Source organism: Cyclopterus lumpus, chromosome 2, assembly GCF_009769545.1.
Source record: "Cyclopterus lumpus isolate fCycLum1 chromosome 2, fCycLum1.pri, whole genome shotgun sequence".
NCBI lineage: Eukaryota > Metazoa > Chordata > Actinopteri > Perciformes > Cyclopteridae > Cyclopterus > Cyclopterus lumpus.
This window is the reverse complement of record NC_046967.1, coordinates 1508615-1532238: the sequence shown is the minus strand read 5'-3', so window position 1 is coordinate 1532238 and position 23624 is coordinate 1508615. Positions and strand designations below refer to the sequence as shown.

The 23624-nt window shown below is 41.9% G+C and overlaps 1 protein-coding gene across 1 annotated transcript in view; it reads left to right on the top strand.

The window, feature by feature from the left end:
* The window catches only part of LOC117741607 (zinc finger protein GLI2-like), a 30897-nt gene extending 12289 nt beyond the window's left edge, over positions 1 to 18608 (top strand). Inside the window, exons 5-13 of the mRNA XM_034548749.1 lie at positions 2550 to 2751; positions 3283 to 3454; positions 3836 to 3946; positions 9620 to 9766; positions 11047 to 11196; positions 11863 to 12027; positions 14513 to 14785; positions 16393 to 16741; positions 16855 to 18608. Coding sequence (XP_034404640.1) covers positions 2550 to 2751; positions 3283 to 3454; positions 3836 to 3946; positions 9620 to 9766; positions 11047 to 11196; positions 11863 to 12027; positions 14513 to 14785; positions 16393 to 16741; positions 16855 to 18608 — 3323 coding nt within the window. The remainder of the gene's footprint in view (positions 1 to 2549; positions 2752 to 3282; positions 3455 to 3835; positions 3947 to 9619; positions 9767 to 11046; positions 11197 to 11862; positions 12028 to 14512; positions 14786 to 16392; positions 16742 to 16854) is intronic.
* The last annotated feature ends 5016 nt before the right edge of the window (positions 18609 to 23624 follow it).

Here is a 23624-nt window from a genome sequence, read left to right as displayed (position 1 = left end):
ACGCATACACACACACACACACACACACAGACGCATACACACACACACACACAGACGCGTTCATATAAATCACAAAGGGGGAGGGGCGGAGCCTCTCCATTGGTCCATTCATCAGAGGAAGTGGCGCATTAATAAACACACGTCCCCAGAGAAGAAGTAACAGAGTACGGCCTGATCCTCTCCACCTGCAGAGACTTTTAATAATAATATTAATGTGGCTTATTGATCCACTTCATTTTGTGTTTTGTGCTCTTTCTGCTCTTCTAATAAACTTTATTTACCAGGTTTATTTCGCTCTTCCTCCTTTATAACGTCTTTGCATCTCAAATTAATTCATTAAACGTTTCACTTTCTCGTTCAAACATTGATTTAACGAGCAGCGCCGACACAGATTTATTATTATCGGTCGTGTCGTATTCGGCACACGCACAAACAATCCTTAATTATAGTTAATTAAGAAGCAGAAGCAGCAGTTTGTTGACAAACAGGAAGCTGGATCTACGTTCTCGATCGCTCTGCATACGTTTCAGGTGGAAATCAATCGTGTGTAAATTGTCCTCATTAAACACGCACAAAGCCAGACGGATGCTTATCGGACTTGATGGAGGTCGCCACACGTGCACGGATGTGGACCGGAGACCCGAGAGGGTTGAAGGATTTATTTTTTTATATTTTTAATGTATGTTTTTGCATCAATAATTCTTGATTTTATTGCAATATGGACAGAAAGGCCTTTATAGAGGCAGCCTCTGCTTTTATAACTACACATGATGTCCCACATGCGTTTATTTTTTTATATTTATTACATTTTAAATGGAATATATCCTCCAGTTATTTTTCCATCTGTAGAAATTCTTTAAAAGACACGCTTTGTTCCTGCTGGTTTATTTATTTTATTTGTAAAAGTTTCTATTTTTTAGGATTTTTAAATGAACAGCACTTGAAATGTGCTATACATATAAATCTAATAATATTTTGTATTATCATTATTATTATTATATCACCTGTGCCCCTCCTCACATGTGCCCCCCCTCACCTGTGCCCCCCCTCACCTGCGCCCCTCCTCACCTGTGCCCCCCTCACCTGTGCCCCCCTCACCTTTGCCCCTCCTCACCTGTGCCCCCCCTCACCTGCGCCCCTCCTCACCTGTGCCCCCCTCACCTGTGCCCCCCTCACCTGTGCCCCTCCTCACCTGTGCCCCCCCTCACCTGCGCCCCTCCTCACCTGTGCCCCCCTCACCTGTGCCCTCCTCACCTTTGCCCCTCCTCACATGTGCCCTCCTCACCTGTGCCCCCCCTCACCTGTGCCCCTCCTCACATGTGCCCCCCTCACATGTGCCCTCCTCACCTGTGCCCCTCCTCACCTGTGCCCCCCCTCACCTGTGCCCCTCCTCACCTGTGCCCTCCTCACATGTGCCCTCCTCACCTGTGCCCTCCTCACCTTTGCCCCTCCTCACATGTGCCCTCCTCACCTGTGCCCCCCCTCACCTGTGCCCCTCCTCACATGTGCCCCTCCTCACCTGTGCCCCTCCTCACCTGTGCCCCCCCTCACCTGTGCCCCTCCTCACCTGTGCCCTCCTCACATGTGCCCTCCTCACCTGTGCCCCTCCTCACCTGTGCCCCCCTCACATGTGCCCCCCTCACCTGTGCCCTCCTCACATGTGCCCCCCTCACCTGTGCCCCCCTCACATGTGCCCCCCTCACATGTGCCCCCCTCACCTGTGCCCCCCTCACATGTGCCCCCCTCACATGTGCCCTCCTCACCTTTGCCCCTCCTCACATGTTCCCTCCTCACCTGTGCCCCCCCTCACCTGTGCCCCCCCTCACCTGTGCCCCTCCTCACCTGTGCCCCTCCTCACCTGTGCCCTCCTCACATGTGCCCCTCCTCACATGTGCCCCCCTCACATGTGCCCTCCTCACCTGTGCCCCCCTCACCTGCGCCCCTCCTCACCTGTGCCCCCCTCACCTGTGCCCCTCTCACCTGCGCCCCTCCTCACCTGTGCCCTCCTCACCTGTGCCCTCCTCACATGTGCCCCTCCTCACCTGTGCCCCTCCTCACCTGTGCCCCCCTCACCTGTGCCCTCCTCACATGTGCCCCCCTCACCTGTGCCCCTCCTCACCTGTGCCCCTCTCACCTGTGCCCTCCTCACCTTTGCCCCTCCTCACATGTTCCCTCCTCACCTGTGCCCCCCCTCACCTGTGCCCCCCCTCACCTGTGCCCCTCCTCACCTGTGCCCCCCCTCACCTGTGCCCCTCCTCACCTGTGCCCTCCTCACATGTGCCCCTCCTCACATGTGCCCCCCTCACATGTGCCCTCCTCACCTGTGCCCCCCTCACCTGCGCCCCTCCTCACCTGTGCCCCCCTCACCTGTGCCCCTCTCACCTGCGCCCCTCCTCACCTGTGCCCTCCTCACCTGTGCCCTCCTCACATGTGCCCCTCCTCACCTGTGCCCCTCCTCACCTGTGCCCCCCTCACCTGTGCCCTCCTCACCTGTGCCCTCCTCACATGTGCCCCCCTCACCTGTGCCCCCCTCACCTTTGTGTCCCCAGGGTGCCGGTTCTCGGGCCCCCGCCTGGCCCCCCGGCTGAGCAGGAAGCGCGCCCTGTCCGTGTCTCCGCTGTCGGACGCCAGCATCGACCTGCAGACGATGATCCGCACGTCTCCGAGCTCGCTGGTCGCCTACATCAACAGCTCGCGCTCCGGCTCGGCCGCCAGCAGCTCCTACGGACACCTGTCGGTGGGCGGGCTCAGGTGAGCGTCGGGTCCGGCCTTCACCCATTCCTCCCTGTGTCCTTTACCTCCTTGTGTTGCTTCCTAACACTTCACTCCTTCTCTACCTCCTCTAAGCTCTGTTTCTCCTTCCTTTTCCCCTTTTACCTCCTCTTTAGAATCTATTCCTTCCCTTATTTCCTTATTGTATTCCCTACATCCTTATTTCCTTTCCTCTTCCTGTCTTCCATACCTCCTACTTTCTCCTTTCCTTCTCTCCATTCACTCATATCCTTTTGTACCTCCTCCTTTTGTCCCCTACCTCTTAATTTACTTCCCCGAATACTTATTTTCCTTACTATATTTACTTTCCTATTCCTCTTTTCCATACCTTTCCTTTCCTAGTAGCTTATTTTCCTACCTACGTCCTCATATCCCTCCCTAGCTTCTTCCTCTCCTCCCGACCTACTCTCTCCTTTCCTTCTCTCCTTTCCTTCTCTCCTTCCCTTGCACGCCCTTGTGTGAAGGACACATAGGCCTGATGCTGTGTGCTTCCTCCTCGTCTCCTTGCAGCCCTTCCTTCCCCTTCCCTCACCCCATCAACCCGATGGCCTACCAGCAGCTTCTCTCCCAGCAGCGTGGCCTCAGCGCCTTCGGCCACGCCCCGCCCCTCATCCAGGCTCCGCCCACTTTCTCCGGCCTCGGCCCGCCCTCCTTGATCCACAACGGAGACCTGCAGTCCAAAGTAAACACACTCACTTTTATTGGGATTTATTAATTTATTTTTTATTGATTTATCTGATTATAATTCATTTTAAAAGTTTTATTCTTTGCTTTTTTATTATTATTTAAATATTCTTTATAGATGTTTTTATGGTTAAAATAAACATGACTGAAGTCTGTAAATCTGAATGAATAAGTGGTTTAAAACGAAAATAACATTATTTTCGTTTATAAAAATGAAAAGTAATTAATTAAAAAGTAAAATAATTAAGTAAATTAAAATATTAATATTTAAAATATATATATACAATCACACGCACACATACGCGTGCACAAGAAGACAACACAATCAATGGAGCACAAAGAAGACCTGATCTTCATCAGGGACTCTTCCTCTCCTCAGAGTCACGGCGGAGACTCGGCAGTCAGCGGCACCGTCGACCCCGGGGTCACCAAGAGGTCAAAGGTCAAGACGGAAGCCGAGGGACTGAGGACGCTGTCTCCCTGTTCACCGGTAGGACGAGAGAGGACCCTTTTGATTTGATCTGATGAAGGACATTCTTTTCTTGTAACAGCGGAACATTTTGTAACTGGAAATGGTTCTAAAGTTAGGGGGACACGAGGACTTTTCTGGAGAGGAGCGTTTTATATTGTTTAAATGTTTTAGATAACGAGACTTTTATTTGAGAACATTTACTTGAGAACATTTATTTGAGAACATTTATTATTTGAGAACATTTACTTGAGAACATTTATTTGAGAACATTTATTATTTGAGAACATTTACTTGAGAACATTTATTTGAGAACATTTACTTGAGAACATTTACTTGAGAACATTTATTTGAGAACATTTATTTGAGAACATTTACTTGAGAACATTTATTATTTGAGAACATTTACTTGAGAACATTTATTTGAGAACATTTATTTGAGAACATTTATTTGAGAAGATTTACTTGAGAACATTTACTTGAGAACATTTACTTGAGAATATTTATTTGAGAACATTTATTATTTGAAAACATTTACTTGAGAACATTTATTTGAGAACATTTACTTGAGAACATTTATTTGAGAACATTTATTTTTTGAGAACATTTACTTGAGAACATTTATTTGAGAACATTTACTTGAGAACATTTACTTGAGAACATTTATTTGAGAACATTTACTTGAGAACATTTACTTGAGAACATTTATTTGAGAACATTTACTTGAGAACATTTACTTGAGAACATTTATTTGAGAACATTTATTTGAGAACATTTACTTGAGAACATTTACTTGAGAACATTTATTTGAGAACATTTATTTGAGAACATTTACTTGAGAACATTTATTATTTGAGAACATTTACTTGAGAACATTTATTTGAGAACATTTATTTGAGAACATTTATTTGAGAAGATTTACTTGAGAACATTTACTTGAGAACATTTACTTGAGAACATTTATTATTTGAAAACATTTACTTGAGAACATTTACTTGAGAACATTTACTTGAGAACATTTATTTGAGAACATTTACTTGAGAACATTTATTTGAGAACATTTATTTGAGAACATTTATTTGAGAACATTTACTTGAGAACATTTACTTGAGAACATTTATTTGAGAACATTTATTTGAGAACATTTACTTGAGAACATTTACTTGAGAACATTTATTTGAGAACATTTATTTGAGAACATTTACTTGAGAACATTTATTATTTGAGAACATTTACTTGAGAACATTTATTTGAGAACATTTATTTGAGAACATTTATTTGAGAACATTTACTTGAGAATATTTACTTGAGAACATTTATTATTTGAGAACATTTACTTGAGAACATTTATTTGAGAACATTTATTTGAGAACATTTACTTGAGAACATTTACTTGAGAACATTTATTATTTGAGAACATTTATTTGAGAACATTTACTTGAGAACCTTTATTTGAGAACATTTATTTGAGAACATTTATTTGAGAACATTTACTTGAGAACATTTACTTGAGAACATTTATTATTTGAGAACATTTATTTGAGAACATTTACTTGAGAACATTTACTTGAGAACATTTATTTGAGAACATTTACTTGAGAATATTTACTTGAGAACATTTATTATTTGAGAACATTTACTTGAGAACATTTATTTGAGAACATTTATTTGAGAACATTTACTTGAGAACATTTACTTGAGAACATTTATTATTTGAGAACATTTATTTGAGAACATTTACTTGAGAACATTTACTTGAGAACATTTATTTGAGAACATTTATTTGAGAACATTTATTTGAGAACATTTACTTGAGAACATTTACTTGAGAACATTTATTATTTGAGAACATTTACTTGAGAACATTTATTTGAGAACATTTATTTGAGAACATTTACTTGAGAACATTTACTTGAGAACATTTATTATTTGAGAACATTTACTTGAGAACATTTTATTGAGAACATTTATTTGAGAACATTTACTTGAGAACATTTACTTGAGAACATTTACTTGAGAACATTTATTTGAGAACATTTACTTGAGAACATTTACTTGAGAACATTTACTTGAGAACATTTATTTGAGAACATTTACTTGAGAACATTTACTTGAGAACATTTACTTGAGAACATTTATTTGAGAACATTTACTTGAGAACATTTACTTGAGAACATTTACTTGAGAACATTTATTTGAGAACATTTACTTGAGAACATTTATTTGAGAACATTTACTTGAGAACATTTACTTGAGAACATTTACTTGAGAACATTTATTTGAGAACATTTACTTGAGAACATTTACTTGAGAACCTTTATTTGAGAACATTTATTTGAGAACATTTATTTGAGAACATTTACTTGAGAACATTTACTTGAGAACATTTATTATTTGAGAACATTTATTTGAGAACATTTACTTGAGAACATTTACTTGAGAACATTTATTTGAGAACATTTACTTGAGAATATTTACTTGAGAACATTTATTATTTGAGAACATTTACTTGAGAACATTTATTTGAGAACATTTATTTGAGAACATTTACTTGAGAACATTTACTTGAGAACATTTATTATTTGAGAACATTTATTTGAGAACATTTATTTGAGAACATTTACTTGAGAACATTTACTTGAGAACATTTATTATTTGAGAACATTTACTTGAGAACATTTATTTGAGAACATTTATTTGAGAACATTTACTTGAGAACATTTACTTGAGAACATTTATTATTTGAGAACATTTACTTGAGAACATTTTATTGAGAACATTTACTTGAGAACATTTACTTGAGAACATTTACTTGAGAACATTTACTTGAGAACATTTACTTGAGAACATTTATTTGAGAACATTTACTTGAGAACATTTACTTGAGAACATTTATTTGAGAACATTTACTTGAGAACATTTACTTGAGAACATTTAATTGAGAACATTTATTTGAGAACATTTACTTGAGAACATTTACTTGAGAACATTTACTTGAGAACATTTACTTGAGAACATTTATTTGAGAACATTTACTTGAGAACATTTATTTGAGAACATTTACTTGAGAACATTTACTTGAGAACATTTATTTGAGAACATTTACTTGAGAACATTTATTTGAGAACATTTATTTGAGAACATTTACTTGAGAACATTTATTTGAGAACATTTACTTGAGAACATTTACTTGAGAACATTTATTTGAGAACATTTACTTGAGAACATTTACTTGAGAACCTTTATTTGAGAACATGTGGAGAAGCGAGGTTGCTTTTGGCCTCCAGTGACATCCTGTAAAAAGACGTCTAGGAGACAGAAAAAGTCTCTGTGATTCCCCCCCCCCCCCCCCCCCACACACACACACTCCACTCCCCCCCCCCCCCCCCCCCCCCCCCCCCCACACACACACACAGACACTCACACACACCCACTCCCCCCCCCCCCCCCCAACTGTAAACTGTGCCAGAACACTTCATTTTCATGAAATATCGGCCGGGCTCTTATTGTCATGTGAGGAGCCTTTTTTCTTTCTTTTGACAAATCTGCGGCTCCCCTCCGGCAGCGAGGTGGGGCCAGTGGGGGGGGGGGGGGGGGGGGGGGGGTATGGGCCAGTGGAGGGGGTGTATGGGCCGGCGTGATGCATGGGGACGAGGGGGGGTGGGGGGAGGGGGGGTGATGCATGGGGACTGGAGAGCGTCTGGGGGCCTCCAGAATTGATGAAGACGACGAGCGTGGGGCCGAGACAAACATGCTGCAGTCAGCACGTTGTGTGTGTGTGTGTGTGTGTGTGTGTGTGTGTGTGTGTGTGTGTGTGTGTGTGTGTGTGTGCGTGCGCGTGTGTGTGTGTGTGCGTGCGTGCGTGTGTGTGTGTGTGTACAGGCCGTGTGTCACGTTCCGTCTCACACATGCATGTATAAGTACAACTGTCTCCTGGAGGACAATGTGAGTAAAAGGATGTTTTTGGGGGGATTTCAAAAAAATAAAGTTAAGACATTCTTAGAAAGAAAGTGAAGACACTTAGAAAGAGAGGACATTCTTACAAAGACATTCTTAGAAAGTGAAGACATTCTTAGAAAGTGAGGACATTCTTAGAAAGAGAAGACATTCTTAGAAAGACATTCTTAGAAAGAGAGGACATTCTTAGAAAGTGAGGACATTCTTAGAAAGAGAGGACATTCTTAGAAAGTGAGGACATTCTTAGAAAGAGAAGACATTCTTAGAAAGAGAAGAAATTCTTACAAAGACATTCTTAGAAAGAGAGGACATTCTTAGAAAGTGAGGACATTCTTAGAAAGAGAGGACATTCTTAGAAAGTGAGGACATTCTTAGAAAGAGAAGACATTCTTAGAAAGAGAAGACATTCTTAGAAAGAGAAGAAATTCTTAGAAAGTGAGGACATTCTTAGAAAGACATTCTTAGAAAGATAAGACATTCTTAGAAAGAGAAGAAATTCTTAGAAAGTGAGGACATTCTTAGAAAGACATTCTTAGAAAGATAAGACATTCTTAGAAAGAGAAGAAATTCTTAGAAAGTGAAGACATTCTTAGAAAGTTTCTTAGAAAGTGAGGACATTCTTAGAAAGAAATTCTTAGAAAGTGAAGACATTCTTAGAAAGTTTCTTAGAAAGTGAAGACATTCTTAGAAAGAGAAGACATTCTTAGAAAGTGAGGACATTCTTAGAAAGAGAAGACATTCTTAGAAAGAGAGGACATTCTTAGAAAGAGAGGACATTCTTACAAAGACATTCTTAGAAAGAGAGGACATTCTTAGAAAGTGAGGACATTCTTAGAAAGAGAGGACATTCTTAGAAAGTGAGGACATTCTTAGAAAGAGAAGACATTCTTAGAAAGACATTCTTAGAAAGAGAAGAAATTCTTAGAAAGAGAAGACATTCTTAGAAAGAGAAGAAATTCTTAGAAAGTGAGGACATTCTTAGAAAGACATTCTTAGAAAGATAAGACATTCTTAGAAAGAGAAGAAATTCTTAGAAAGTGAAGACATTCTTAGAAAGTTTCTTAGAAAGTGAGGACATTCTTAGAAAGAAATTCTTAGAAAGTGAAGACATTCTTAGAAAGTTTCTTAGAAAGTGAGGACATTCTTAGAAAGAAATTCTTAGAAAGTGAAGACATTCTTAGAAAGTTTCTTAGAAAGTGAAGACATTCTTAGAAAGAGAAGACATTCTTAGAAAGTGAAGACATTCTTAGAAAGAGAAGACATTCTTAGAAAGTGAAGACATTCTTAGAAAGAGAGGACATTCTTAGAAAGACATTCTTAGAAAGTGAGTACGAAGTGAAGGATTTCTTTCATAAAGCAAGAACGTGATGTTTGAGGACGTGTTGGGATCTTCAGAGAGGACATTGTGTCCTCAAAGCGCCGCCTGACGGTTTTCAGGTTTCAAGGCTTTACGGTTCAAGACTTGCTTAAAGCGCTGTGTGTGTAGTTCTCGTGGCGTCGAGTGCAATCTCACTCTGATCAAGAACCACAAAGACCACATGGTGGATCGTTGAGGACTTTAATTACAAAGAGGACCAGGACTCTTAAACACAAGTCCCAGGTCGTCTAAACAAATGTTTAAGTGCAGTGCAGTCTGTAATTTACCGTCTCTGCCGTCCACATCGAGTAAAACCCCCGAACACGCAGCGCCGGTAAACTCTTCCACATGGTTCATGGTGGACCTGCTGCTCTCCACAGGTCCTCCACGGCAGCCTGCTGGACCCGAAGGACGACGTGGACCGGGACCGGGACGAGTGCAAGCAGGAGCCCGAGGCCGTCTACGAGACCGACTGCCACTGGGACGGCTGCAGACGAGAGTACGACACGCAGGAGCAGCTGGTGCACGTGAGGACAAACACACGCTTTACTTAAAGTTCAGTCGACTGAACTTGGAAAACGTATAAATATATTTCAGAAGAACAAAGCGTCACTTGTAGATGTCTAGGGATCGACATGCAGAAGAGAACCGGTTCTGGTGAAGACCAGGTCTTAACGTCTGAGCTTCATGAATATAATCTGTTGGTATCGTTAGGAACACCAGAGTCACCCAGTGTCTTATGAGGGTTCTGGTTCTGGTCGTTTCTAGTCAGTTGAGTTCAGAGAACAAAAGGTGGAGATGAGCCTCTGAATCCTCTGTTTAATATTTAATGTTTCTCTCTTCACAACAAGCGGCGTGAAGCATTCCTGACTAGAGAAAAGAGGGGGGGGGGGGGGGGGTGGGGGGTGCTCCTCGGCCTGCTTCATCATCCTGATGCTTTGAAGCCGGTCCTGTAAACACACCAGGCTGCGGTCGGGCTGACGGCCTTCAGCGATGTTACACTTATAAACTGCTTTACTTCCCTCGAACCTCAGAGATTCAAGATAAACATCCACATCTCACTACATCTGCAGGGAAGAACAGCGCCCTCTTCCTCCTCTTCTTCCTCTTCCTTTTCCTTTTCTAGGACGTTTTAGAGGTTGCCAGGTTTGGGGCCTTTAAGCCTCTGCAGAAAGCAAAACCTTTGCTCACAGATTATTTCTGCACTTTAGCCAGAGAGGATGCAGAGAAGCGCCGGGCGGAGGGATATGACAAGAAAGAAATAGTCCCTTTAAACAAATACCTGGTTTCTGTTCGTCTCTGCATGGATTAAAGAAGAGTGTTAGTCAGTGAGCTTTAGAGCTGTGGCACAGTCAGGCTAACAGTTTCCCTCTGTTTCCAGTATTTATGCTAAGCTAAGCTAAACGTCCAGAGTCTCAGTAAGAAAAATTATCCTTTAGAAAGTGGAGATTTAAGAAGGTGATTGATTTTGCACTACAGATATGTCATGTTTGTCTCAAATCCAGAGATTAATCATTCTAATAATAATGTAAAAATATTATAAAACAAGTCGCTTCAGTAGCATCAAGAAAAATCCACTTGATTGCAGAAAATAGTTGAAATATTTATTACTTAAAAAAAAAAAAAGAAACATTCGCCGCCCTAATTAGTGCAACGCTTCTCTGCTGCGGCCTCAGAGATCCACAGGAAACAACATGAGAGCCTCTTATTGGACAACTCTCTGCAGAAAACCTCTCACTTCTGTGTGTGTGTGCGCGTGTGTGTGTGTGTGTGTGTGTGTGTGTGCGTGTGTGCGTGCGTCCCCCAGCACATCAATAATGACCACATCCACGGAGAGAAGAAGGAGTTTGTGTGCCGCTGGGAGGACTGTTCCCGGGAGCAGAAGCCCTTCAAAGCTCAGTACATGCTGGTGGTTCACATGCGCCGACACACGGGGGAGAAACCACACAAGTGCACGGTGGGTAACGGATGGCCTCGGCCGCCCCGACGGGCCCCCTAAACACCGTACATGTTGCTGCACACACACACACACACGTTTCACGGATACTGTCGGTAAACACTTACACTCCTGGGAGGGCAGGAAGCAAGATCTCTTTGTTTGTGTCAATAAAAGCTCAAAGAAAGCGATTATAAATACTTTTTTTCTTTCTTTTGGAGCTCTCCGCTAGATTTAATGAGAAAAGGTTCAATCATGTTGAATGAAACGGAAGCAAAGTGGCTAAATAATGAAATATATAATTATTTTCAATATCAATCCCATCTGCAGATTATTTTCTGGATTTTGTAAAAAAAATTGTTCTTGCTTATTAATGAACCTTTTAACTTGTGGGAGAGTAGTCTCACTTTAGATTGTGTTCACTCCATTAAATATATAAATGTATATGACTATATACTATATATGAATATATATATATATTTATATATATATATATTCATATATAAATATATATATATTTATATATAAATATATATATATATATTTATATATAAATATATATATGAATATATATATATATATATATATATAAATATGTGTACATATATATATGAATATATATATATATGAATATATATAAATATGCAGCCCGACAGGTGAACATGTCCCTCTGTGTCCCCTCTGCAGTTCGAGGGCTGCTCGAAGGCCTACTCCCGTCTGGAGAACCTCAAAACTCATCTGCGCTCGCACACCGGAGAGAAACCGTACGTCTGTGATTACGAAGGATGCAACAAGGCCTTCTCCAACGCCTCGGACCGAGCCAAGCACCAGAACCGGACCCACTCCAACGAGGTGAAGCTCACGCAGACCCATACTAAACCTTCTGAACCTTCTAAGTCTACTCTGAACCTACTAAAACTTCTGAACCTACTAAACCTATAAACCTTCTGAACCTACTAAATCTTCTGAACCTATAAACCTTCTGAACCTACTAAACCTTCTGAACCTACTAAATCTTCTGAACCTATAAACCTTCTGAACCTACTAAACCTTCTGAACCTACTAAACCTTCTGAACCTACTAAACCTTCTGAACCTACTAAACCTTCTGAACCTACTAAAACTTCTGAACCTACTAAACCTATAAACCTTCTGAACCTACTAAACCTATAAACCTTCTGAACCTACTAAATCTTCTGAACCTATAAACCTTCTGAACCTACTAAACCTTATACACCTATAAACCTTCTGAACCTACTAAAACTTCTGAACCTACTAAACCTTCTGAACCTTCTAAACCTTATAAACCTTTTAAACCTTTTAAACCTTCTAAACCTACTAAACCTTTTAAACCTTCTAAACCTTCTAAACCTTATAAACCTACTAAACCTTATAAACCTACAAAACCTTTTAAACCTTCTAAACCTTTTAAACCTTCTAAACCTTTTAAACCTTATAAACCTTCTAAACCTACTAAACCTTATAAACCTTATAAACCTTTTAAACCTTCTAAACCTTTTAAACCTTTTAAACCTACTAAACCTACTAAACCTTATAAACCTTATAAACCTTATAAACCTTATAAACCTTATAAACCTTTTAAACCTTCTAAACCTACTAAACCTTCTAAACCTTTTAAACCTACTAAACCTACTAAACCTTTTAAACCTTATAAACCTTTTAAACCTTTTAAACCTACTAAACCTTTTAAACCTTATAAACCTTATAAACCTTATAAACCTTTTAAACTTTTTAAACCTTTTAAACCTACTAAACCTTTTAAACCTTCTAAACCTTTTAAACCTTATAAACCTTATAAACCTACTAAACCTTTTAAACTTTTTAAACCTTTTAAACCTACTAAACCTTATAAACCTTTTAAACTTTTTAAACCTTTTAAACCTTCTAAACCTTATAAACCTACTAAACCTTCTAAACCTTCTAAACCTTTTAAACCTTCTAAACCTTATAAACCTACTAAACCTTCTAAACCTTCTAAACCTTTTAAACCTTATAAACCTTTTAAACTTTTTAAACCTTTTAAACCTACTAAACCTTTTAAACCTACTAAACCTTTTAAACCTTCTAAACCTTATAAACCTTATAAACCTTATAAACCTTTTAAACTTTTTAAACCTTTTAAACCTTTTAAACCTACTAAACCTTCTAAACCTTTTAAACCTTCTAAACCTTTTAAACCTTCTAAACCTTCTAAACCTTATAAACCTTATAAACCTTTTAAACTTTTTAAACCTTTTAAACCTTTTAAACCTACTAAACCTTCTAAACCTTTTAAACCTTTTAAACCTTTTAAACCTTCTAAACCTTCTAAACCTTTTAAACCTACTAAACCTACTAAACCTTCTAAACCTTTTAAACCTACTAAACCTACTAAACCTTTTAAACCTTTTAAACCTTCTAAACCTTTTAAACCTTATAAACCTTATAAACCTACTAAACCTTTTAAACTTTTTAAACCTTTTAAACCTACTAAACCTTATAAACCTTTTAAACTTTTTAAACCTTTTAAACCTTCTAAACCTTCTAAACCTTTTAAACCTTCTAAACCTTTTAAACCTTTTAAACCTTTTAAACCTTTTAAACCTTCTAAACCTTCTAAACCTTTTAAACCTTTTAAACCTTTTAAACCTACTAAACCTACTAAACCTTTTAAACCTTTTAAACCTTCTAAACCTTTTAAACCTTCTAAACCTTTTAAACCTACTAAACCTTTTAAACCTTTTAAACCTTTTAAACCTTTTAAACCTACTAAACCTTTTAAACCTTCTAAACCTTTTAAACCTTCCTTCATCCTAATTTCTTTGTCTAGATAATTCCATCCATAAGCCCATTGTTCCCAGTTTGCCTCTGTGCAGATGTGGATGTTTGTGTGTGTGAGTAAATAACGAGGTGTAGACATAATGAGCACGACAGCCCACAATGCATTAGGGCGAATCATGCTCAACCCCCCTCCCCGCCTCCCCCGCTGAGTGGGACCACCTGCCGATGGCGAATAGAAAATTAAACCTGGAAGCGTTTCAGAAAACCTCGCTGCTTATCCATCAGAGTGGGAATGAACACACACAAACACACACACACAGACACGTGCACGCACACACATGCACACACTCACACGCATGCACGCACACATGCACACACACACACTCACACACCTGTACGCCAACATTCATCGTACTGGAACAACACTGGAACAATAAAGGGATATATGAGACTTACATGAACCTCCACTCTTTATAATGAGGACGATTCCACATTTATTACAAAGCTGCACAACATAAGTTGCACGACCTTTGACCTTTGACCCCTCTCCTCCGTAGAAACCCTACGTATGCAAGATCCCCGGTTGCACCAAGCGCTACACGGACCCCAGCTCCCTCAGGAAGCACGTGAAGACGGTCCACGGCCCGGAGGCCCACGTCACCAAGAGGCAGCGCGGCGACCTGCCGCAGAGGCCGCCGAGGGAGAACGGCGAGAACGAGGCGGGGAACCGAGACCGGATCCACACAGGGGACAAGATGGTGGACAAAAGCTCCCCCAGAGGTGCAGAGGACTACCTGCACGTCAAATCCATCAAGACGGAGACCTCTGTGGTAAGATGGAGGGAACGGTTTTCTTCTGACAGTATTGACTTCTGTCCTCCAATAACAACACACCTCTTAATTCTAACCTCTCTTCTGCTTCATGGTCTTTCCCTTCTCTGACTTTCCTTATGGACAGACCTTGTTAAGGTGAGCTCACCTGTGGATTATTATCACATCACCTGTGGATTATTATCTCATCTTTAACCATCTTGTGCATTACGCCATCAAGTAATTAAATAAAATAGATCAAAAGTGAGGAAGGATTCTCGTGTTCAACCTAATGGCCATCAGAGAACACCGTAAATATACGATGAATCTCTAAATTAATAAAGTCATTTTTATCCATTAAGGGATAGAATCATGTTTACTTATGAACTACTGACTCGTGTATTAAAGGTCAGTTATTGTACAACATTTCGGAATTAAGCTTTCCTAATATAGAAGTAACTCAATTAATAAATGAACGCCATTTAATGTACCAAAAACATTAAAAAAAAAATGTAGACATTAATTATTTGATATATAAATGTCACATTCTATCTTTAATTTCCCCATTTGTCTTATTTGTGATGACTTCTATAATTGTACTTATTTATTTAACATTCATTTTAAATTATATTTTTAAATGTATTCATTCATTTCTGAATTGTTTTCTTTTTATTTGTTAGATTAAGATGTTCTTAAGGAAAGAGAAGAGCCGTTACATTCCTATTACTATTTTGTTGTATATTTAATGGCAAATATCTTCTTTATTTTATTTTTTTTACAGATTACTTTTTAAAGAATACTTATCTTATATCATTATAATTGTACATATGTTTATTTTTTCTTTAATAACTAAAACACGTAATACATTTGAGCTCATACAAAAGGTTTTTAAACAGACACCGAGTGAGTCTCTTTTCCTTCACACAGGCAGTTTAAACCTACAGTGGCGACCTATCAAACACCTGTCTGAGATAAAAGCCACACATTAATATTCAAACATTGGGAATTGGTTGTGCCGCTCTGTGCACCGAGCCAACCTTCACGCCATGATCAAGACAGCTTTTATCAGTGAATATATTAGTCTGCGAGGAGACCGAGGAAACATGTACCCGTCATTGTCCCGAGGAAAGAGATATACGGGGGTTATTTATAGTGTTGGACAATATACAACCAATTAACCCCCATGTGCACCAGTGTATTATTAAGGAAACGCGTAAAGTACATGATAAAACTAAAAGATGGACGGTGAAGGAGAGAAAACGTCTTTTTACTGTAAACCAAGTGAAACCAGTCGAGCTCACCTAAATGAGTTCTTTTGGAGAAATGTGATCACATCTGGTGGTGATTGGCCGTGGCGCTCTGGCTCGGGCTGCAGCAGCCTTTCATCCTGCCCATTTCCAATTCACAGACAGACTAAGACGGCCTATAATCTGGGCTGCACCCCCTCCTGTTCACCTCATCCCCCCCCACCCTCCCAAAGAAAACACTCGTTATTTACAATTAAGCTGGTGGAGAATAAAAGATTCACTGCTCCACTACTGATCTGAATACTGTGTATTTAGGACAAACAGTTCTCTGACGCCCTTCTTTTTTTCTTTTTTTTATCTTTCTGCATTTCCTCCTCGTAGATGTATCAGTCCAGCCCTGACGGTCAGTCATCATGTAGCAGCGAACCATCACCACTTGGCAGTGCCACCAACAATGACAGTGGAGTAGAGATGGCGGCGCACAGCTGGGGAAGCCTGGGGGACCTCAGCGTCCTGGACGACCCGCCCTTCGCGGAGTCCTTGGGATGGGACGAATCCACCGGCGGGGGAGCGGTGATAGGACTCCACTTCCGAAAGCAGTTCGGCACCATCCGTCACCTGGAGCATCTGAAGAAGGAGAAGCTGAACACGGTGAGGGACTCGTGCCTGTGGGCCGGCAACCCGACAGCCCCGGTCCTCGGTACCAAGCTCCCACCCATACCGGCTAACGGTGAGTGGGAAAGCACACGAAAAACTCGTTGTCTGCACAACCACCGTTTTCCTTTGGTACGGCATTCCTCGTAGGGATCGTAGGGTCTAACACTTTCCTCTGTTCCTTCACAGGGTCCCTCCTCGAGAGTATGGGTGGTGGTCCGGGGTCCTTCCCTTGTTCCGGCTTTGGTGATCTGAGCTCCGGTAAAACGACTCTGCTGGAAACCCTTTCAGAGCGTCGCAACAGCAACTCCAGCACCCTGAGCTCAGTTTACACCCTCAGCCGCCGCTCCTCCGGCATCTCCCCTTGCTACTCTAGTCGGCGCTCGAGCCAGGCCTCGCAGTTCGGCGCCAACCGCCCCAGCACCCTCAGCTCTGCCGACTCCTACGACCCCATCTCTGCCGACATGTCCCGGCGCTCCAGTCAGGCCAGCCAGTGCGGTGGAGGAGCGGGATGGTACGAAGGAGGGGGCTTACCCGGCCCTCTCAGCCTGACCCCAGCCCAGCACTACCGCCTCAAGGCCAAATATGCCGCCGCCACCGGAGGTGCACCACCTACGCCTCTTCCATACATGGACCCAATGTGTTTGAAGACCCACACAGCACTGTGCGGGGACTCCCAGAAGTACTCCAACTCCAGGCAGTACAGCAGCTACACCACGCGGAGCCTGATGCCCCATGAGGTCCCGTCTAACATCGCCCGCCGAGCAAGTGACCCTGTGAGACCCTCGGCCATTGATTTCTCCAGCCAGCCACAAATGCAGCGCTACAACAGCATGGACACGCTGAGTGGCGGGGTGACCATGCTGCCCCATATATCCCAGCAAGGCTGCCTGCGACCGGATGTGAGCCCCCACCGCTGTCCTTTCGCCCAGCGACCGCCCAGCATCTCGGAGAACGTCTCCATGGGGATGATAACTGGTGACATTCCTGAAGAAGACCTAATGCTGCCCGACGAGAGAGACACAACCAGCAGAGTGTCAACAAATCAACAAGTTATCCATCATCAGTCGTACCATCAGAGAAGAATGGCCGCCGTGAATCTGCCCAATCAGTTCTTGGCCACTTCCCCGAGGGACAGTAAAGCAAACTCAGCAGCTCAGTGGAACGATGCCGGCCGGCACTACTCCAAACTCCAGGTCCGAGGGAACCTGGCTGTTAAGAACGGTAACGCCACGTATCCCCCGTGTAGCAACCCTCACGCCCCCACATGCAAACAGGAGCCCATTGACATGGACACTGCGGACCTGCACTTTGCTGGATTTCAGCCCGTGCAAGTTAAAATGGAACCCTGTGACGGGTCAATCGGGATTTCGGATCAGCAGACTTGCAACCTGAATCCCTCGCAAACGGGGAATCAGTGCCACTTCCCGCCGACGCCGCCAACAGAACCTAAATCTCTAAACAGGCACCTTTCAGGACCAACGGGTCTGCAGCAAACAAGACACCTCAGTAACGTTGCTTCCAAACTACCTGGTGGAGTTTTTGCCGACGACAACGTGGTGTACTACACGGGTCAGATTCAAGTGTTTGAGCCCAACGGGAACTTGGACCCCCGCGTTCCTCTCGTGGTGAATGTACCTCCTTCAGAACACAGCCAGCCGTCCAGGACCGCAGATCCTGACACGGAGCTGGAGCAGGCGCAGGCGCAGATAGACTTTGACAGCATGCTGGACGACGGGGATCGCTCCAGCCTCGTGTCAGGGACCCTGAGTCCCGGTCTGCTCCAGTGCTCGTCCCGGAGTTCCTCTCGCCTGACAACGCCCAGGAACTCTGCCACGCTGCCCTCTGCGCCGGCGGGGACGGGCAACATGGCCATCGGCGACATGAGCTCGTTGCTGACGGCTCTGGCGGAAGAGAGCAAGTTCCTCAACTCCATGTCGTAGCAAACGGCTCGTGAACCCCTGATGCACAACAGACTCTGTAAAAAAAAAAAAACTCTGCAATGTGTGACGCTTGTTTTCTTGTACAGTCTTTTTTGTTAATATTTTTTTTAAATGGCAATTTTCTATCTTATTGGAAAGCCAATAAGAACATTTCTTGGGTCTGTTTTGCATTATGAGTCTTTTCAGTAGTTGAACCGGTCTGCAGTGGGATCAGTTTAATAAGTGCCTGGCTCGGCCAAAATGACATTTAAATGTGTAAATGCAACCAGGTGATCTGATACCGACTTGTTTGACGCTGTAAATGAACTTCTACATCGACTTTCTTCATCGTTTCCAGTTTAAAGTCTCGATCCTCACTGAGTTATTATCTGATTAACTGTGACATCTCAGCGTCGGCCATCAGACACTGAATTATGAACCCAGAAATTGGAGAGAGATTTCTTTTTTCTTTTGTACAGTTTGTTTTCGCTGCTTGAATGTAAATATCATTTGTACGTTTTTAAGAAATACAATATTGACATTGATTTTTATAAACAAACAGCGTTTGTCCTTCATTTCCAGATGTTACTGAACGTTACTGAAGGATACATATGAATGTTTTATGATCCGAAGGTTTGTTTAGCTTTAGCTTTCGAGCACATATGGATATAAGAAGTGGGCGTCGTCGTGTCGTCACTAATTAGTTTGTGGACGTTTTGGAACCTTCAGTTCAGCAATTTTGGCGTCGCCAACTTCGCTTTCTTTCAACTGGTGAACAGGAAGTGACCTGTCAATAACCTTCTAGCCCCGCCCCAAAGCATACATAAAATGTTCTATACCGTGATATATATTGAGATATAAAATGTTCTATATTGTGATATATATTGAGATATAAAATGTTCTATATTGTGATATATAGTGAGATATAAAATGTTCTATACCGTGATATATATTGAGATATAAAATGTTCTATACCGTGATATATATTGAGATATAAAATGTTCTATATTGTGATATATAGTGAGATATAAAATGTTCTATATTGTGATATATATTGAGATATAAAATGTTCTATACCGTGATATATATTGAGATATAAAATGTTCTATACCGTGATATATATTGAGATATAAAATGTTCTATACCGTGATATATATTGAGATATAAAATGTTCTATATTGTGATATATAGTGAGATATAAAATGTTCTATACCGTGATATATATTGAGATATAAAATGTTCTATATTGTGATATATAGTGAGATATAAAATGTTCTATACCGTGATATATATTGAGATATAAAATGTTCTATATATCGTGAAATGATCATTCTGATTGGACGACAGACACTACTTTGATAATGGATAATAATTCGTCATGCCACATGTTGGTTCCAGATTGTTCCATATTGCTGCTCGTTGGCTGTGTGAGAGGAAACGATTACTTTTGTCTTACTGAAGCTCCTCGGTTCTCCATTGAACCCAACGTGAACCTGAAGTAACGCGGCCGTGCTCCAGGTTGTAATTATTACTGTTCACCGGTCCTCGTGGAGGAGGAAGAGTGTTGATCGCTTCAATAATTCAACAACAAAACCTCCGTCTTTGAAGCCACGTTGCAGACAACGCGCTTTCCTCAACCTGTCTCGTTGAATGTCGGTCCAGAGCACCTCCCGACCTCTTTGAAATCCCTTCACCCTGACCTCGTCCTAGCTGGGCTTGACATGATGTAAATCCTGCTGATGAAACGGGACGCTAACAGGGGGGAATATCGAAGTGCACTGTACTTCAATATTAGCTCTGACAGAGCGGCCCGGAGGACGTCGCTGCCGAACCCACATAAAACAAAAGCAGCGCTGAGAGGAACAAATGATTTTAGTCTGTCAGGGAAATCCAGCCGAGGATACGTTTGATCTGGAGCTCGTGATTGCTTCTGCTGTGGAAGTCCTCGCCCTCTCAGAGATGTGAAGTGGGAGAGAAAACCGCCCCGGGCTGTGAAATCCAACCTGGAACAAGAGGTGCAGAAAAGAAACCAGACCGGAGACCAATACATCCATCGATTATAAAGAACTACTACGTAGAGTTTAGAGGGACAGATGTGCTTTTTTAACTCATTTTAGTCCATCTTCGTGGATTAGGTGTTTAGTCCGGCTTGTATCAGGTTGCCATGACAACCAAGTAGTTAACAAAAAGGTTTATTTAACTCGGCTGTGTAAAACACAACTTAGGCTCACGGTGACTGTGGAGTGCATGAGTGGGAAGTGAGTGTAATGTGGAGTCAATCGTATTCACAATAAATAAATCAGCTTAAATCAGCTCTTATTTTATAAAACGTCCAAGTCAATGAACTTAATGCCCTATCTCTGATTTTAGGTTTGTGTTTCCTGAGAGGAGAGATAGATATGAAGCATGAAGTTGGCATAAAACCTGCAGCTTTTACTCAATAAACAACGTCCTCTGTGTCAGAGAAGAAGAGATCCACCGGAGCGCACCATGCACATTTATTTATTTTAAACTTGTGATCATTTAAGCTAATCTTGAATATTATATTATTATTAAATAAGTTACTTTCTCCTCTTAAAAAGAGGAAGCTGTGGCGAGATGTTCACCAGCAACAAGAGCCCAGATTTATTTAAAGGTGTTAAAGGCCGTAAACAACTGAGAGGCGTTACGACCTCGTCTTCAATCAACAGTCACACTTAAGGTGGACTTTTTACTGCACCTTTGCCCCACTGGAAGCGCCCATTCCACCTTTAATGCAACGCATTAGCTATAACCTTTGAATGTTGATGGAGAAAGATCTCAATGAATCCTGCAGACGTTCCTGTTTGTACTTTAATTAAAATATAAATATAGCTGTAGCTAATGTGGGAGTATGGTCGTCCCGTAACCACAAGGTCTCCGGTTCGATCCCCGCTCTCCCCATTAGTTGCATGTTGAAGTGTCCTTGAGCAAGGCACTGAACCCCCAGTTGCTCCCCGGGCGCTTCACTGCAGCCCACTGCTCCTTAATAACTAAGGATGGATCAATGCAGAGAAGGATTTACCCACGGCGATCAATAAAGGATATATTATTATAATATTCAACCTGGAAAAAACATCAGAACTCCAGGTCCACTTGTTTGTCCAATATATAATATTTCATCGTACAGAGTGTGACAATAAAACGTTTTTCATTTAACATTTAAATCATTTTATTTCTTTTCTCAGGTATTTTGCGTTTTAATGCGTGTTTAGATTCTTTTATTTATATTATAACAATTATTTAAATTGTACCTCGTAAATAAAAAGAACATTTTAAATTTTTTATCTCTATTAAATTAATTATTTAAAAAGATTTATTAGGTTTTATTTCTTGATATATATATTAAATTACATTTCATTTAGCGACTTACAATCAGACACCGTAGACACATTGAGGGTTAGGTGACACATGGGAGCCGGGTATTCATTAAAGGTTAAAGGTTTTTAGGTTTTTAATTGATCTATTTGTTAAATATCCTTTAGGCCTTTAATTTATTGACATAGATTTAAAATGATCTTCCCGTCCCTGTGTTTATCTTTAAAGCGTTCGGTTCTTCGGTCAGAAGCCAAAGTCTCTGACATGGAAACAAGTGCAGTCGTGACAGTAAGGAGCCCGACGTGGAGGAGGCCGGCGGCGCTCCGCTCTGACCTCCAGCCGCCTCCGATGACACCACATCACATTACCGCCGCTCGGCATTATGGGCGTTATTATCACACGTCATGTGACAGTCTGACAGAGCCTAACAATCGCTCCTCCGGCTCCCGGTGTCACCGCGGATGATGGATAGCGCTCCGCGCTCATTCATTTCCATTAGGCCGATATGTAAATCCCCTCCAGAGCGCGGCCTGGGCCTCCTGGAGCTGGATATTCATTTAGGAATCAATTTCAGAAGCTTCTGGTCAAACTGGCAGATAAGCAGTCTGTCGGTCTCCATTTGGCTCCGCCTGCAGACGAGTCCATCACGACCAAAAGCCTCCAAACACTGAAGTACACGGCTAACGGAACAACGTCAAGCTGCAACGCTCATAGAACTACATGGCTAACAGAACATCAGGTTGCAACACTCATGAAACTATGGCTAATGAAACATCAGGCTGCAATGCTCATGAAATTACACAGCTAACGCAACGTCAGGCTGCAACGTTCATGAAACTACACGGCTAACGGAACGTCAGGCTGCAATGCTCATGAAATGAAACGGCTAACGCAACATCAGGCTGCAATGCTCATGAAATTACACAGCTAACGCAATGTCAGGCTGCAACGCTCATGAAACTACACGGCTAACGGAACGTCAGGCTGCAACGCTCATAGAACTACACGGCTAACGCAACGTCAGGCTGCAACGCTCATATAACTACACGGCTAACGCAACGTCAAGCTGCAACGCTCATGAAATTACACAGCTAACGCAACGTCAGGCTGCAACGCTCATGAAACTACACGGCTAACGGAACGTCAGGCTGCAACGCTCATTAAACTACACGGCTAACGGAACGTCAGGCTGCAACGCTCATTAAACTACACGGCTAACGGAACGTCAGGCTGCAACGCTCATGAAACTACATGGCTAACGCAACGTCAGGCTGCAACGCTCATGAAACTACATGGCTAACGCAACGTCAGGCTGCAACGCTCATGAAACTACACGGCTAACGGAACGTCAGGCTGCAACGCTCATAGAACTACACGGTTAACGCAGCATCAGGCTGCAATGCTCATGAAATTACACAGCTAACGCAACGTCAGGCTGCAACGCTCATGAAATTACACAGCTAACGCAACGTCAGGCTGCAACGCTCATGAAATTACACGGCTAACGAAACATCAGGCTGCAACGCTCATGGAACTATGCGGCTAACGAAACATCAGGCTGCAACGCTCATGGAACTACATGAAACTACACAGTTTACACTTGTTACATGCAGTGTATTTACTAAATAAACTTAACGTAGGTTCACTTAGTTTTTAGGTTTACTTACACAACAGAAGTCTTTGTTAGGTTTTTGGAAAAGA